General features: G+C 39.3%; 1 protein-coding gene across 1 annotated transcript; it reads left to right on the top strand.

The window, feature by feature from the left end:
* Positions 1 to 1,204: 1,204 nt before the first annotated feature.
* On the top strand, positions 1,205 to 16,045 carry LOC306928422 (uncharacterized protein). The gene is made up of 14 exons (XM_079508511.1): positions 1,205 to 1,303; positions 3,896 to 3,925; positions 4,791 to 4,964; positions 5,097 to 5,198; positions 5,334 to 5,360; positions 7,514 to 7,678; positions 8,857 to 8,973; positions 10,615 to 10,872; positions 11,743 to 11,847; positions 12,324 to 12,339; positions 12,534 to 12,634; positions 12,911 to 12,961; positions 14,572 to 14,625; positions 14,910 to 16,045. Exons 3-14 carry the CDS (start codon positions 4,841 to 4,843, stop codon positions 14,957 to 14,959), a joined length of 1,170 nt encoding a protein of 389 aa, XP_079364637.1. The 5' UTR covers positions 1,205 to 1,303; positions 3,896 to 3,925; positions 4,791 to 4,840; the 3' UTR covers positions 14,960 to 16,045.
* Positions 16,046 to 17,802: the final 1,757 nt, after the last annotated feature.

Here is a 17,802-nt window from a genome sequence, read left to right as displayed (position 1 = left end):
TATAACTATTATAACTTAGGTGGTTATAAAGGCACACAGATAAGTACTGTAATGTCTGTGTCATAATGCATTATAACCGATGTGTTTTTTAAATGGAATAATGTCTTATAAACATCAATAATATGCTATAGCATATTATACAAAGTTTTGTCACTTTACTTAAAGTCACAAAGTCATGCTATAGGGTATTATAAAATGATACAACTGCTAATAACCATTAAAGAATGTTGCCACTTTACTTAAACGTCTCAAAGTCCTGCTATAGCATATTATTGATGCTTATAAGACATTATTCCATTTAATAAACACCACACACACATACACATACCACCTAAGTTAAAATAGTTATAATGTGCTGTTCCACAGAGCATAATAATGCATTATGACCAGCACTTATAATATGTTATAAATGTGATTATACGTTGTTATATGTGATTACAAACATTTATAACGAGTGTTATAATGCCTTATAAGCACATTATAATGCATTATAAATACGCTATAATGCATTATAAAGATGGCCGTAATATAAAGTGTTACTGAGTAGCCTACTATAGCTTTTAACACCTTATTAATCCATATTTATAATATGTGTCTGACCCGCCATTTACCTCCCCTCTGTGTGTGTGTGTGTGTGTGTGTGTGTGTGTGTGTGTGTGTGTGTGTGTGTGTGTGTGTGTGTGTGTGTGTGTGTGTGTGTGTGTGTGTGTGTGTGTGTGTGTGTGTGACTCTCTCTCTCTCTCTCTCTCTCTCTCTCTCTCTCTCTCTCTCTCTCTCTCTCTCTCTCTCTCTCTCTCTCTCTCTCTCTCTCTCTCTCTCCACACAGTGCTGTATTTCCTGTGCTGTGGACATGCTCAAACAGATGGTGAGACAACGTTAATGCATTGAATTTTGAATTATGGGTAGACAAGACACAATTTACACAATGCAGAAAATTGCTTCTCCTTTAACAACACTAAAGTGTAATGTTTGTTTTCTCACTCAGGTTATCATCCTACAATGATGCTGGTCAACGGCCCAAACTCCTGTTCAGGCAGAGTAGAGATTTACTACAATCACACTTGGGGGACAGTGTGTGATGATAACTGGGATCTGAATGATGCCCATGTGGTGTGTAGACAGTTAGGCTGTGGAAGGGCTCTATATGCGCCACATTATGCATTCTACGGACAGGGTGATGGGGACATCTGGTTGGATGAGGTCCAATGTTTAGGCAATGAATCAAGTCTCTCACAGTGCAGCCATCATGAGTTTGGAATCAACAACTGTGGTCACCGTGAAGATGCTGGTGTTGTTTGTACAGGTAAATACGCTTTCTAAAATAGATAGTACCAATCCTTGATTCTGATTGGTTGGTTTCCGCTTGTAAATATCAATCGCAGGTGCGTTCGTTTCTACAGTGATCCAGTGTATCTGTAGCTGAACAAGGGAAGCAGAGGCTGCGGACAGTGCGGAGCGCTTGTTTTCCTTACAAGGGCTTCTAAGCACAGACCGTGTAGGACACTGAGTGACTGAGGGGCTTCGGGTGGGGCTTGTAAGGAATACAAGCGCTCCCCATCCCTCGCAAACCATCTGTGCTGGATTCTCGGCTGCAGAGTCTAGCAGTTCACACATGTAGCTAAATCTGGTTTAAAATAATTATGAATTTCTTTTGAATATATTAGTTACAATGAGATTGAGCTCACAGTTTGTTTCTCTATGCGTTTGTTTTGAAACTGAAAAGTTGAGTCTAGCACACACTACACAGCCATTTGGACTGGCTGTGTAAATAGGAACTAGTCTGTCAAGAAGTGGCTCGATCTTCTTGGTAGCCGGGAACTATTTACTTTCTTGGGGAAGTTGTAAAGGACTGTTTAAATTGGGACATATCTATGATTTTCACGTTGCCATATTTATAACCGTTTATAAAAAAGCAATAAGCCACGTGAGGTCTCATCGAGGGCGCTCCGGTGAGGTATTTCAGAACGTGCCCCTATTTACCGGAATAATAAAAGTCCAGTAAGCCAGCTCTAGTGGCTTTTTGCTTTATATGTGGTATGTGTGTTGCCATTATTAAAATGGAATTGCCATTTTTTTTCTAAAGATTATTTTTAAATGCCTTTTATAAAACAAAATTACATTTTGGTGGACGCATGGGTTGTATTGTTACCTTGCTATGATGTACAGTAGCCTAACTCCCAATATTGGTTACACAGGGCTTGACATTAAGGCTTGTCCGCTTGTCCGGGACAAGTAATAAATCTTTCCGGACAAGTGTATTGAAATTGTACAAGTGACTCTTGGTTTCACTTTTTCTGTGACACTCCTAGCAGCCAACACTCACCCAATAATTAATTTCCAAGATATTGTCCTCTAGTTTCATATCCATTTGAAAGTTCTGGCAGAAAACGTGTGTGAAGTAAAATATCACCACTTTTCCACGAGGAAAAGCTGGACTGAAAATAGGGAAACTTCCTTTGGGAACAGTCAATGTTTGGGAAGCACACACGTATGGGGCACACAATTGGCAGGTGTGTTGCGATTGGTGTGGGTGGGGTAAGTCAGTGATCACAGCACCTATTTTGTGTGCCCCATACATTTGTGCTTCCTAAAGGAAGTTTTGATGTGTTCAGTCCTGCACTCATTCCAGGCCCCTCGCGGGAGAGAATACCATCCGTATGCAGCTCGTGGAAAAGTGGAGATATTTTACTAAATACACGTTTTCTGCCAGAACTTAAAATGAATAGGACGAGGTCAGTCTGCTAACCGTGCGAGGATAGGACTGATCTATGGCTGTGTATTTGGAATATATGATGAAATGTATCATGTAAGATCAGACATTCTAGGGCTATTCACTTATCTAATATTCAAACTAGGGTTGTCAAATTAACTGAGTTAACTGAGATAATTAATTTGTGAAATTAATTAGATGATCCATGCTTGGATGCCCCGCCTGATACATCCCATTGACTCCCAGTCTGTACTATATCTAGCCCTATCTGGATAGCAATAACCAACATATATTGGTTTACGGGGTGAGAGACAGACACCATCCTACCACACTAGATTTGTTATAAAGGATAAACATACATATGTATGTTAAATGTATATCCGACTTCTGACATTTATCTTACCATTCCCACAACAATATACAGAAGAACATGGCATATTTTGGACATCGTTCGAATGGTGATTAATCATGATTAATTCATTTTGAAGCTGTGATTAATCTGATTAAAATGTGTAATCATTTGACAGCCCTAATTCAAACATTTATTCACCAAACTAACTTACAGTTAGTTGATTTAAAATGTATTTGTGTGTGCTCATGCTCCGGACAAGTGACTTTTGTGTCCGGACAAGTGAATGGGAAATGTATGCTTTGTAAAGTTAATGTCAAGCCCTGTGACATATATTAAATATTTCCCCTGCTGATTAGAAACTCATATTCCAAACTTACATTGGTATCAAATCCTGAACATGGTTACGTAACACGTAATAACTGAACTAAACTTCAACTCAAACAAACTGAACTATATGAAATAAAATGAAATATTGAAAGGAATGAAATGAAGAGCTGAACGGACTAACTTTACATGAACTTGAATAATTCTGGATAATAAAATACAATTAAAGCAAGGGATAATTAATGGTCATTGTTAAGAAACATGCAGGATGATTTGCTGTGAAGCAAACAGGTCTTCATCATGCTGAAGGGGTTTATTTCTCAACGATAACTTGCTCACCATTCAGTAAGATAGATACCATTATGATGAGATAAGCAATGGATAATGAACCTGTTATTGTGGTCATTATTGAAAACCAACAGACCGCCAAATTCAGTGATTGACCCCCCCCCCCTCCCCCCCATCCTCTCTCTCTCTCTCTCTCTCTCTCTCTCTCTCTCTTCCCACAGCTCTCTACGTCCCAGTTCAAACAGATGATGGTGAGACAACTTCAGTGCATTATGGGTAGTGTGAGATGTGTTACTTCCAACCATCCTATTGATACACAATACATGTTAAGTCAGGGATCTACCCCATTAAGGACTATTCTGATTCTAAAAATGCCTTCTAAATACTGACCTATAACTTCTCTGAAATGTTTCAAATATTAATTAAAAATGTACAAATATTTTATGCTGTCAATATACTGTAGGCTTACATAGCAACAAGAACCTCAAAAGCGTCCTGAAGAGATAAACATCACCACAATCCATCTAATAAATTAATGTTGGTATGGACTCGTACAAAGTGAATGGGCTATTGTCAATTTGAATAGTTCATAATAGCATTTAAACAATACGTTCGTTTTCATGCGTCTATACGTTTTTGCGCTGTTTCAGGCTTGTGCAAAGAATCATATCAATGCATACTGTATAATTTGTGATTTTCACAGTGGGTGATGTATTATTTTAGCTTTAGAGAACTTGAATTGAAATGCATGCATGCAAAAGAAAGTACAATTTATGCATTCCAGTCCAGTTTATAACAGTGTCATTGAGCCATGAACCATTTGCCCCTGCAAAATAAGTTATTGCCCCCCCCCCCCCTTTTTCCTACACATTGTTTAACTGTATATATAATTTCTTTTTTTTTTGTTTTACATAAAAGTGTATATTTGTACATTGTTAAATGTTCTGATGAATTGAAAATGGAGGACCCTGATGTAAACAAGTCTTAGTGCTTTATCTCTCTCTCTCTCTCTCTCTCTCTCTCTCTCTCTCTCTCTCTCTCTCTCTCTCTCTCTCTCTCTCTCTCTCTCTCTCTCTCTCTCTCTCTCTCTCTCTCTCTCTCTCTCCTTCCATCCAGTGTCTCTGAGAGTCCGCCCTGACAGGTCTCAGTTCCTCCAACTTGAGGCTATGTCACTGAGCTGTGAGGTAGACGGGAAGCCTGTGCCTGGGTGGTCTGTGAAAAGAAATACCAGTGAGAGCAGGAATCAAACCTGCAGATATGACTGGGGATACACCACCACAGCCTCCACAGGTATAGGGAGGGATGGATGGATGGATGGATGGATGGATGGATGGATGGATGGATGGATGGATGGATGGATGGATGGATGGATGGATGGATGGATGGATTGAAAGTTTCTTTCTTCATTGTGATTCTGTGCAGGAGGATCCACCGCTATGTTCCTGCTTCGTGATGACAGTGGATCTTATTGGTGCGAGTCCGAATCAGGAGAACTCAGCCGATCCATCGATATCATGGTCTCTGGTAAAAAGAAATAAAAAATCAATACAATTACATCAATGATTAGATCAACATAATTAATATTAGTGGGCAGATAGACATAATTCTCTCTCTCTCTCTCCTCTCTCTCTCTCTCTCTCTCTCTCTCTCTCCATACAGGGCTAAATGTCCTCGGTCAAACAGATGGTGAGGCAACTTCAATGCATTTCATTATGGGTAGTGTGATTGTGAGACAAGACATCCTACAGTGTTATTAATCGTGTGTTTTAATTTGATTGCTTTTATTGCCTTGTTGACCACTATACAGCACTTTGTAACTTTTGTTTGGAAAAGTGCTTTATAAATAAAATGTAGGCTACTTACTTACTTACTATAAATGCGCCACGTCTCTGCGTGCGTGTGTGTGCGCGTGCGTGTGCAATGCACGTTACTCAAGAACCGTTTCACCCACCGACTTCACATTCGACACACGCGATCCACACCCCCACAGGGAGTGCAGTGCCCGGTATCGAGTCGGTCGGACCCACGGTTCTCCAGAACCACCACAAAAAGCTCTGGTCAGGCTCTGTCAGTGCAGGGCCTAATGAGGCCAACTCCTTTCACCTGGGCCAGGCTCTGCCAGTGGGCCTAATGAGGCCAACTCCTTTCACCTGTGCAATTTCCAGCCTCTGCCTCTGCCAATTGAGGCTCAACCAATCAGGCTCTGCCAGTGGGCCGAATTGATTGCCAAGTAATTACACAGTCAGTTTTCCCACGCGCTCACACACAGCCACAGAGATCTCCAGCTATGTGCTGTGTCAAATGCATCCAGGCTGACAACAAGCCACCGTTACATGGCCGACACAGCAACACACGTCTAAAACTGAGGACTTCCGTTTGACAACACAGCAACAATTGCATCATTCCCAAGTAGGCCGGTGGCCGCGACTGCGACGGGCACGTACAGGTCTAGTCTGATTAATACACAATGCATTTTAATTCAGGGATTTTCAAATCCACCAAAATCAAATCATTTAATGTTTAATTTGGATTCATAGAAAGTGAATAGGCAGTATTGTCCATATAAGTCATCCAAATTTGCATTTTTATACAACCCTGCAGGGTAGGCCTATGTATGTATAATATTGATGCATATATGTGATTTGGGGGGGTAACTCTAGCACAGCAGCATCTCTCTCCCTCCCTCCCTCCCCAGGGCGTAGTAAAAGTACGTTTCCCATTCACTTGTCCGGGCACAAAAGTCAGTTGTCCGGAGCACGAGCACACACAAATACATTTTAAGTCAACTAACTGTAAGTTGGTTTTGGTGATTGTGAATACATGTTTGAATATTAGATGAATATTATCAGTTTACAAGTTAATAGCCCGAAGAATGTCTGTGATGTATTACAAATACACAGCTATAGATTGGTGACCAATTGAACAAGATCAAAATCAGCGGAACGGCCATTCCGCGACCCTCCTGGGCGGTCTAGAAGGCCCGGTTCATTTCGGTGCGGCCTGCCACTGGATTGGTCCTATATCCGCGCATGGTTAGCAGACTGACTCACCCAATACACATTGTGTGCTCACACAACACTTTCAAAATAGTAACCCAGGGTGCCCACTTTTTACATTCATTTTATAAAAAAACAAAAAAAAGAAGAAAGAAGACGTCTTGGGCACTACATAGCGGGATTACCCAGGACGTCTGTGGACGTCTTGGGCTCACAACCTGTTAAGCTGCACACGGACACCATTCGATCGATCTCTTCGGCGAGTGGCCCGGAATTATTGCAGGACTCCAGGACTGAACATATCAACACTTTATTTAGGAAGCACAAATGTATGGGGCACACAAAATAGGTGGTGTGATCAATCGCAACACATCGACCTTTCCCAAAATAAGTTTTCATATTTTCAGTCCAGCTTTTCCTCGTGGAAAAGTGGTCATATTTTACTTAACACACGTTTTCTGCCAGAACTTTCAAATGGATAATGAAACTGAGGACAATATCTGAGTCCAAGTCTTAGGAATTAAGTACTGCTACTGTGCTACAAGTTTAAATGCCGACGTGGTTAGTCTGCAGTCTGCAGTGCTAACCGTGCGCGGATAGGACCGATCTATGGCTGTGTATTATTTGGACAAAATAAAAAGTATGAAAGCCAGACAATAATGCCAGACAATATTGTTGGCTGCTAGGAACGTCACATAAAAGGCGAAACCAAGAGTCACAAGTGAAATTTTAATGCACTTGTCCGGAAAGATGTATTACTTGCCCCCGACAACAGGACAAGCCTTAATGTCAAGCCCTGCTACCCCCCCCCCCCCCCCCCCCTCTCTCCCTCTTTCATTCCAGTGTCTCTGAAAGTCCGTCCTGAAAGATTACAGTTCCTTCGACGTGAGTCCATCTCACTGAGCTGTGAGGTAGAGGGGAAGCCTGCACCAGGGTGGTCTGTGAAAGGATACTCCAGGAGGAGAGGGAATGGAATCTGCGGTGATTACTGGTGGGGAACCATCCGAGGTATGTACGGTCAGACAGACAGACAGACAGACAGACAGACAGACAGACAGACAGACAGACAGACAGACAGACAGACAGACAGACAGACAGACAGACAGACAGACAGACAGCAGTGGTGTAAGTATGAATACTTTGTTACTGCACTTTGTGTTGTACTGGGTTACTTGACAAAAGCAGCCATCTACCCTTTGACTTGTTTAAGTGGTTATTATAATACTGTGCAATTAGAGAGAGAGAGAGAGAGAGAGAGAGAGAGAGAGAGAGAGAGAGAGAGAGAGAGAGGAGAGAGAGAGAGAGAGAGAGAGAGAGAGAGAGAGAGAGAGAGAGAGAGAGAGAGAGAGAGAGAGAGAGAGAGAGAGTGCGCATCTGTGCGTGGGCTTTTTCTAAAACATGTGTGTTCATCAGATGAAATCATCATATCAACAATCAATTTAATGTGAGTGGATTGTTAAGCTGTGTCGTATCTAGCTGTCAATGCAGGGTGGAAGTGCATATATAGCCTAGGCTTGTCCCCGACTAAGAATTAATATAGTAAAATCTGAGTGGCCAAATGTTGCCTATAGTCAACTGGTATAATCAATCATGCAAAAAGAACAGCACTGAGGAACCTCAAATCCAATGCTTTCAGATAAGCTGTAGTCTTTGTCATACTGTAAGTAGACTAGCACCCACATGTTACTGATTATAGATAATAAAATGACAATCACAATCTCTTAATTCAAATGCCACGCAGTGTTGAAATATGCACATGAACACTCTAAAAACGTTTAATTTATTGCATTAAATTAATGAAGAAATAAGTATTTGAAATGCCACCTATTTGGAGTGGAACATAAGTCTTTCATTGCCTATAAGCATGCCGTGTGTGCGTACTGTGTCCGCTTCCCAAGTCCTGACGTTTTGCTTTACTGTAATTAAAAACAGCTGTGGTTGGATGAACGTGCAGCTATGGGAATCACACATGGTGAATTAAATCAAGATTAATTTATACTCAAGAAAGTGATCTATGTCATCATTTCACCAGACCTTTAATATGAAGTACTTTAATAATTTGACTTAAGTAATTGGTTTACTCATTTATGGTTTTCAAGGGCTTTTTTACAGCACAGATATATAGATGGATGGATAGATGATATTGAACTGAAACCCCTTTTTCTCTTCATTGCAATTCTCTGTAGGAGATGTCTGTATCATCAACACTTACTTGATGGGGTTTGTTCATCAGAGGAGTGCATTTCATTGGTGTCAGTCTGAATCAGGAGAACTCAGTCAGTCCATCAACATCAAAGTCTCTGGTAAAAAAAGAAAAATCTATATAATTGCATCAATATGATCAATACCATGTAGTGAGTAGAACAGTAGTCATAATTCACAGTATATAGGCTACTGCTATTGTTAATATAGATTTAGATTATTCACATTGAAGAAGGCTGTGCTGTTTCTGCTGGAGGTGAGATCAGCCTGCTAAATAAAACTGTAAGCTGACCATATAGGGCGGGCCACAGTTCCATAGTCACTGATCACATGACCCAAAAAATGTATTTGTGCTGTTCCAGGCTCCGCAAAAGGATGGTGGATATATTTCAACACATCAGCCCTAACGTATATAAATGACAGTTTAATGTTGAACATCGGTAGTATTACTGTAAGGGTGGAAACAAATTCGACCAACCCTTTCAAGAATCAACAAGGCTGTACTAGCAGCGAAATGTAAAATACATGTAGCCTATAAGCTATAACTCATTGCTGTTGGTTCTATAGAATATAGATGTTTATAACTAACATGTTGGTTCTATAGATGTTTATAACTAACATGTTGGTTCTATAAATGTTTATAACTCAACATGTTGGTTCTATAGATGTTTATAACTATAACATGTTGGTTCTATAGATGTTTATAACTAGAACATGTTGGTTCTATAAATGTTTATAACTCAACATGTTGGTTCTATAGATGTTTATAACTATAACATGTTGGTTCTATAGATGTTTATAACTATAACATGTTGGTTCTATAGATGTTTATAACTAGAACATGTTGGTTCTATAAATGTTTATAACTCAACATGTTGGTTCTATAGATGTTTATAACTATAACATGTTGGTTCTATAGATGTTTATAACTATAACATGTTGGTTATATAGATGTTTATAACTATAACATGTTGGTTCTATAGATGTTTATAACTCAACATGTTGGTTCTATAGATGTTTATAACTCAACATGTTGGTTCTATAGATGTTTATAACTATAACATGTTGGTTCTATAGATGTTTATAACTCAACATGTTGGTTCTATAGATGTTTATAACTATAACATGTTGGTTCTATAGATGTTTATAACTCAACATGTTGGTTCTATAGATGTTTATAACTATAACATGTTGGTTCTATAGATGTTTATAACTATAACATGTTGGTTCTATAGATGTTTATAACTATAACATGTTGGTTCTATAGATGTTTATAACTCAACATGTTGGTTCTATAGATGTTTATAACTATAACATGTTGGTTCTATAGATGTTTATAACTAGAACATGTTGGTTCTATTAATGTTTATAACTCAACATGTTGGTTCTATAGATGTTTATAACTATAACATGTTGGTTCTATAGATGTTTATAACTATAACATGTTGGTTATATAGATGTTTATAACTATAACATGTTGGTTATATAGATGTTTATAACTATAACATGTTGGTTATATAGATGTTTATAACTATAACATGTTGGTTATATAGATGTTTATAACTATAACATGTTGGTTATATAGATGTTTATAACTATAACATGTTGGTTCTATAGATGTTTATAACTATAACATGTTGGTTCTATAGATGTTTATAACTATAACATGTTGGTTATATAGATGTTTATAACTATAACATGTTGGTTCTATAGATGTTTATAACTCAACATGTTGGTTCTAGATGATGTGATCCTGGAGAGTCCTGTACTTCCTGTGCCGGAGGGAAGTGATGTCACACTCCGCTGCCTGTCCATAAATAAGACAACTGGTAATCTAACCTCTGACCTCCCAGCTGATTTCTATAAAGACAGATCCCTCTTCAGGGCTGAGCCTACAGGACAGATGACCATCCACAATGTTTCCAAGTCTGATGAAGGACTCTACAAGTGTAACATCTCTGACCTTGGAGAGTCACCAGAAAGCTGGATAGTTGTGATCGGTGAGATTAATTATAGCAATTACAATTATAGACTGGAGCTTAAAATCCCTCTAAAACAGTGGTTTTCCATATGGTTTCATTTTACGCTCTCATCTGTATTGCCTAATTTAGAAGTCTACACAATTAGAGAATGTAGAATAATTGTTGTTGTGGACTAAATCTTATCCAACGATAATACAATTCTTTAGTTTTGGGTCTGAAAGGCTAAATATCATCAAAAGGTGGTCCGTGGCTCAAATGCTGAAACAAATAATGGGACTTGATATGAAAAAGGTTGAAAACCACTGCTCTAAAAGCAATGCTTCTCTTCTACACCCCACATCAAAGTGGTCAAGTAGGCTATATGACATGTCTTTTTGTTATAAGGACCAGAAACCCTAAAGTTTAGGGTTCAGCTGTGTGAGGGGGTTCTCAATGGTTTAGGGCCTAAACCATTGAGAACCCCCTCACACAGCTGACCACTCCTACAATACGGTGTTGTTTTACATCCTGAAATAACGTTTTTTTTTTATGTTCTTTTAAGTTATTGTTGCAGGGTTTTCTTGCCTTTTTTGATGGTTACAGAGAGACATAGGAAACAGGGAGAGAGAGGGGGATGTATGCTGCAAAGGTCCACCCAGCCAGGGAATCAACCTGAGACTCACTGTCAGGCAATAGAGCCTGTGTGGACTCATGCTCCTTAACCACTGATGGTCATTCTCACTCTCGCTAGTGGGGGCTAAATATAAGCCCAATCTGATTTGTATTGGTGCATCCTGCCCTAGTCTTCAAAATGTAATTGTGTAAATACCAGCTAAGACAGAATTGACATATTTGACATTTCAAAGAGATTCGCAGCTCTTAAAATTCTCATTATTTTGTTTGGAACAGACTCTACATCCATCTCTGTGCCGCCATATTTCTACCCTCTTATGGCCACTGGAGTCTCCATCTTACTGCTGATTGTTGGTTTGTGTCTCTGGAAGAAGTGTGGAGGTATGTCAATGATTTACAGTACACGCTTGTACGTGCACACACACACAAAATCTGTACGAGTAGTGCTAGACGAAACAAACAAAAAACAGAAATGCATCCAAGCAAATGTGAAGAACTCACTCAAATGTACATTCTACATGCCAGTGCAATATGGGAGTAGTCTCCCCCATACTGTACATGGTTTTTTTTAACTGCATATATGATGATTTCCTGTTTTGTTTTTTTACGCCTAAAAGTTCTGAAAATGGAGGACCCTGATGTAAACAAGTCTTAGTGCTTTTCCTCATTTCATCCTCGTAGCAGTTTTTGTATTGACTTGTGCTTCCTTTTGAAATGTTTCCATTCTACATACTGTGAATACAATTTTCAATCAATCAATCACAACATTTATAACATGTAGCCTACATAAAACATGCTGAGTACAGCAATGTAAAGATTCAAAGATTGATGGTAGACCCTTTTATTTGTATTTACAGATCGTTGTTGTGTCCGGTAAGTATACACTATGGATCTCTGTCTATACCTGACAGCAGCACATTCCTTCTTGTCTTCTACTTGTATTTTTTCATTCATTCATTCATCCATCCATTCATCCATCCATTCATTCATTCATCCATTCATCCATTCATCCATTCATCCATTCATCCATTCATCCATTCATTCATTCATTCATTCATTCATTCCAGACCCGTTCAGTCTCGGGGAACCAATCAGGGCTCTGCTGCACACCAGATGACCAATCAAAGTGGTGCTGCTGATGATGATGTGTACTGCCCACTGCAGCACGGTCAGTGGTGTTGGTTAGGCAACATTTAACTTTTATAACATAAAATTAAAAATACATTTACACCTAATCAGACCTAATTAGAAATAATGTGTTTGTTATTATACATAATAAGACCTAACATAGCCTAATACAAAACTTATTATTTAAAAAAAAAAAGTTATTTTTGAGATAATTGTTTTCCCCACTAAGCAGAAATAATTAGCTAAATTGTACCCTGTGAATTAACAAAAATAATCACAACATTAAATGAATGGTTATGTGTTCATTTACCTTTAGGCGACACAAACGTCTATGGCGTAATCCAGCAGTACGATGACAATGAAAATGGTACAGTATGCTTTTATTGTGGAGAAGTAATGTTGGCAGTGAAATTGCTTCCAGGTTCAGATTAATCACTTGATTTGATATCAAATATGTTTAGTGCTCCTGCTGATCACAGCAACTCCTCAGTGGGTTGAGGGCGTGCAGTGGTCCCGTGTTAAATGTTGTGTTTACCGTGTGACAGTGACACCATTGTTACATTTTGATTTAGTTTTAGTCTTTTAAATAAAGTCGTTTAGTTTTAATCATAATTTTTTTAGTCATCCGGAAAGTTGTAGTTTTACTCTAGTTTCCATCCACCAAATATCATCACATTTTTACAGTTGATATTTTGGCGTACCTTGATGGCGTCGTAATGCCTGATTTTACTCTTGCATGCTGAAAATAGCTGATCTATACGAGCTCAAGTGTGTTGCAGATTAAACTTCTGCGTAGATTTCATGGGTAGCTTGAAGCTTCATAAACTTTCCTTATCCATCAATGTTGGTTTCACCACTTAAACCGTCAATACAATCACCTTTGGCTCTGTACTTGGTCGGCTCTTTTCCCCCTCTATGCCAAACCTCTTTGCTGCAAACAGCTGATCTACAAGCTCACAACGCCTTGCATCGCAAAGCATTGTGAGCTTGTAGGCATAGATCTGCTATTTTTGAGGGACGCTAGCCCCTCCAATGCATGGCCAGCCCAGTTTTGGACTTTTGTCAAGAGCCTAATTATACATTTCAGGTCCCAGCCGAAGTCTATGGATTTTAATGTTAGGGTAAATGATGAGCGATGTCATCTCGCTGATATGAATACATCTTGTAATACATTCACGTATGGATATAGTTCTCCTCAAAATAGGGATGCCAGGGTTCAAGTGATTAATGTCAACATTTGGCGTACAGTAACTCTGAGGACCTTTGAAGACCCCTGAAAATGATCAGTGCATGTTCTCCTCACTTGGACTAGTACAATTTACAATTTAGGCATTTAGCAGACGCTCTTAATCCAGAGCGATTTACATTAAGCAATAACCAAAGCATGGCATACATCACATATATAAAAAGTAGTTATCATGAATCATGCGTAAACTAAGAACGTAACAGTGGAGTATCTATGTAAACTATACATACTATACTATATAATATATTATACATGTGTACTGTAAAGTGCTATGACTACATAAAGTGCAATTCTAGAGCTGTCTACGTAACACGCTATAAGTCTGTTTAAAATACTATCTAAGTCTACATAATGTGCTATCTAAGGGGCTAGGCCCCACCACACTAGTGTCTGATTGAGGGAGAACGTGTGCATTTTCCGGCAGCGGCATCAGCCGCGGAGTGTCCGCGGCAGGCGACAGTGTTTCTCGGCGGCATCAGTCCGACACTCTACCCCAAACCCCCTTGCAGTGCCACATCTCATTGCTGCTGCCGGACAGTGCACTCGCTCCTTCTGGTCTAATTTGAATCAAAATGAGAGGTCTAACTTTATAGCCAAACATAAATACATACAAAAGCACAAGTCTAGGTATGTTTTTCTATACTAAATTGGCAGAATAATTAACGATTGAAATCATGTTCAATATAATAGCGTACACTAACCAATGTGTCCAATGCTCTGTTTACCTTTAGGCAACCCAAGTGTCTATGACACATTGGATGGATCTGATGATGAATATGAAAATGGTACAGTATCTATACAGTATATATACACCATATATTGTTTAAATGTTCTCATACATTACCAGAGTTATTCATATTTTGAGCTCAAATGGTTCGTAAATGTCCAGAAATGTGGTTTATATATAGAGACGGAATGCCTGGGCATTGAATCATCAACCAACTGAGAGTTGAATACACCACACTATTCACCAACTGAGAGTTGAATACAGCACAATATTCATCAAATATGAGTAGACCCACATTATGCACAGCTTCCAATTCACTTTCAACTCATGTTTCACTTACAGACTCGTCAAGACCTAATCGTGAAGCTGATGCGATTTATTCAAATGTGTGAAATCAGTCATGAGTCTATGCGAGATGATACTGGTTGTGGAGGTAATGCAGTGTATCTTATCCCTGCTGTCACGTGGAAACCTCAAAACTGTCCAAAAACTGTTCAAAAGCTGCCAAAAGAGCAGATGTACAAGCTCAAAACGCATCGCGCAGTGATGCGTTTTGACTGCTTGTAGATCAGCTGCTCTCGCTACTTGTGTGTATCGCATTAAATTATTTGGAAAAGGAAAAAAAATAGGTTAGAATTATGGACATACAAGATTTCTGCCCGGCAGCAACAATATGCATAATTATGTTGATCATATTATTTGTGGTGTGCAATCCCTATACGACGAGAAGATTTTGGGGAAAATAAGAAAAGTTTTCACTTCACAAGTATCTGTATGACAGCTTACCTGTATCTCACTGTCTAGCACAGTATTTCCCAAACAGTGGGGGAAAATGTCTATTTTTTTCTTTTCTTTTTTTCATTATTTTCCCTCAAAAGATTTTCAAAAATGTACGGCCCTCACATCTAGAGTTCGGCAGTGACCATGCAGGACATGCCTATTAGCGTATCGGGTTTGTTTATGGTTATGTCTGAGTCAGAGTGCCGTGGCCGTGGTCTGCAGTGCCGGCCCTCCAATTGTTATACAAAATGCCATAAATTATATAAAAAAATAAAAAACATTTAAGACGTAGTGAAAGTGATCTACAAGATCTTGTAGATCGGTTATTTTTTACTAGTTTGGGTCCCAAAGAGACAATTTCTCTTCGTGGGTATAACTCCAATTTGTCTCACCATGTGTTGGTCCCAGTCAGAGCATGCACTTACTTTGCCTGTACTCGTGTTGTGAGAATACCGGTAATTACTTTCGAGGGGAAACATCGAATGCATTTCCAGAGGCCATAATCAGCATAATGGTCTATCACATTTATAAATTGTTTTCTTATTTCTACAATTGTATATATGCTAATGTTGTGTGCGTGCGTGCGTGCATGTGCGTGTGTGCGTGTGCGTGCGTGTGTGCTTGTCTACATGTGTGCGTGTATGTGAGGGTGTGTGAGGGTGTGTGTGTTTTCCCCCCATCTCTGTTTTTGTTTTATACTATGCTTTTCAAATTATATATTTTTTTATTATTGTTATTCATTTGTTTTAAATTGATGTATTTTCCAATATTGACTTTTGGTGTCCTTTTTATCTTGCTGTGTTTGTGACATGTTTTTCTATTATGACCTTTTAACCCTGTTTCAAAAGAAAGTATTATTAAAGACACATCTTATCTATAATCTTCAACAATTAATCTAGTGTACCAGTTCAAATATGATAATTATGGGGGCCCCCTGCAGTTCAAATATGATTATTTTGGGGGTTTACGGCCCGGAAAGGTCAGGAACACCTCCATTAGAGGTCACACTCGACCACAGTACCATCTTCATCCTGCTGCGTGCTCCACACATACATTCTCCCACCGCATTCTGACACACTGTCCTCCCCTCAACACTGCATTCTGACACACTGTCCTCCCCTCAACACTGCATTCTGACACACTGTTCCCCTCAACACTGCATTCTGTGTCCTCCCCTCAACACTGGATTCTGTGTCCTCCCCTAAACACTGCATTCCGTGTCCTCCCCTCAACACTGCATTCTGTGTCCTCCCCTCAACACTGCATTCTGTGTCCTCCCCTCAACACTGCATTCTGTGTCCTCCCCTCAACACTGCATTCTGTGTCCTCCCCTCAACACTGCATTCCGTGTCCTCCCCTAAACACTGCATTCTGTGTCCTCCCCCAAACACAAATGAACACAAAAAGCAGATATTCTAACAATGCATCCACGCTGCAATTCCGTGATTCATTGGAGAAAGAGATTTGGAAGGCATACAATTATTTTTTATTGACAATTTAAGCATTTAGCAGATCGCTTTTAATCCAGAGCGATTTACAGTACGAGGTAAAAATGCATAGAAATAGTATAAATAGGATCATAAGTAAAGCAACAAGTATTGCTTTACCGTCCTATGAGTATTGCCCATTTGCAGACCAGAGTTTGGAAGCACTCGTTTTCAGTGATGCAATGTCCTGCTGCCTTTTGCATTATGTGCTAATTCAAAACAGGTGGTACACACAGGGCAGTTGAGTGATATCTAATGAGCACTTCCAAACTCCAGCACTTAGAAAAAGAATCACCTGCAAGGACACAAAGTAGCTCAAAACATGTATACAGTGGATTTTTATGAAACAAACACTTTGAGGATAGAAAGAGAATAATTCAAGCTTTCCGTACAGCTGCAATGTTGGTGAGTTTGACGTTGTTTAATACAATCAGATAGGACTTTTCTGTTTTGGATGAATGGGCTGCCAATATGGAAGTTGCACCTAGGTAGCACCTTGCCATTAACTGGTAAGATGGCCCCGGTGACCGGTCTGCATATGGAGAATAGTCATAACTATAGTCTAAACAGTATAGTATCAAAAAAAGTTCAATAATCTGTACATTGAAACTAGGATGCTTGATGCCAGGTCTACAAAGGACCTGGCATCTGTCTATAACATGCCTGTCTGTCTTCTGTGAGTTACACACCTCCATAGACATAATATATGCACACATCCACCACCAGGGGGCGAAATACATTAAAGGAATAGTTCACAATTTGTAGTTGTATGAAATCCTTGCCATTAATATAGTGGTTGCAACTGTATTAATTGATTGCCCGAGTCCCATGGTGGGAGTTCTGCTCTGGTTTTGGTGAATATGACCGGAGTAGTTCCGGTCATATTGTGGGGGCACTGGGGCCACGCATTAAAAATAAATGTATCCAAAAAACTAGCATCATTTTTATTGTTGACCTATTTCTAAAAT

Source organism: Electrona antarctica (genome assembly GCF_951216825.1).
Source record: "Electrona antarctica genome assembly, chromosome: 8".
In the NCBI taxonomy this organism is placed as follows: Eukaryota; Metazoa; Chordata; class Actinopteri; order Myctophiformes; family Myctophidae; genus Electrona; species Electrona antarctica.
The sequence above is the reverse complement of the archived record's forward strand: the minus strand, read 5'-3'. Positions and strand labels throughout refer to the sequence as shown.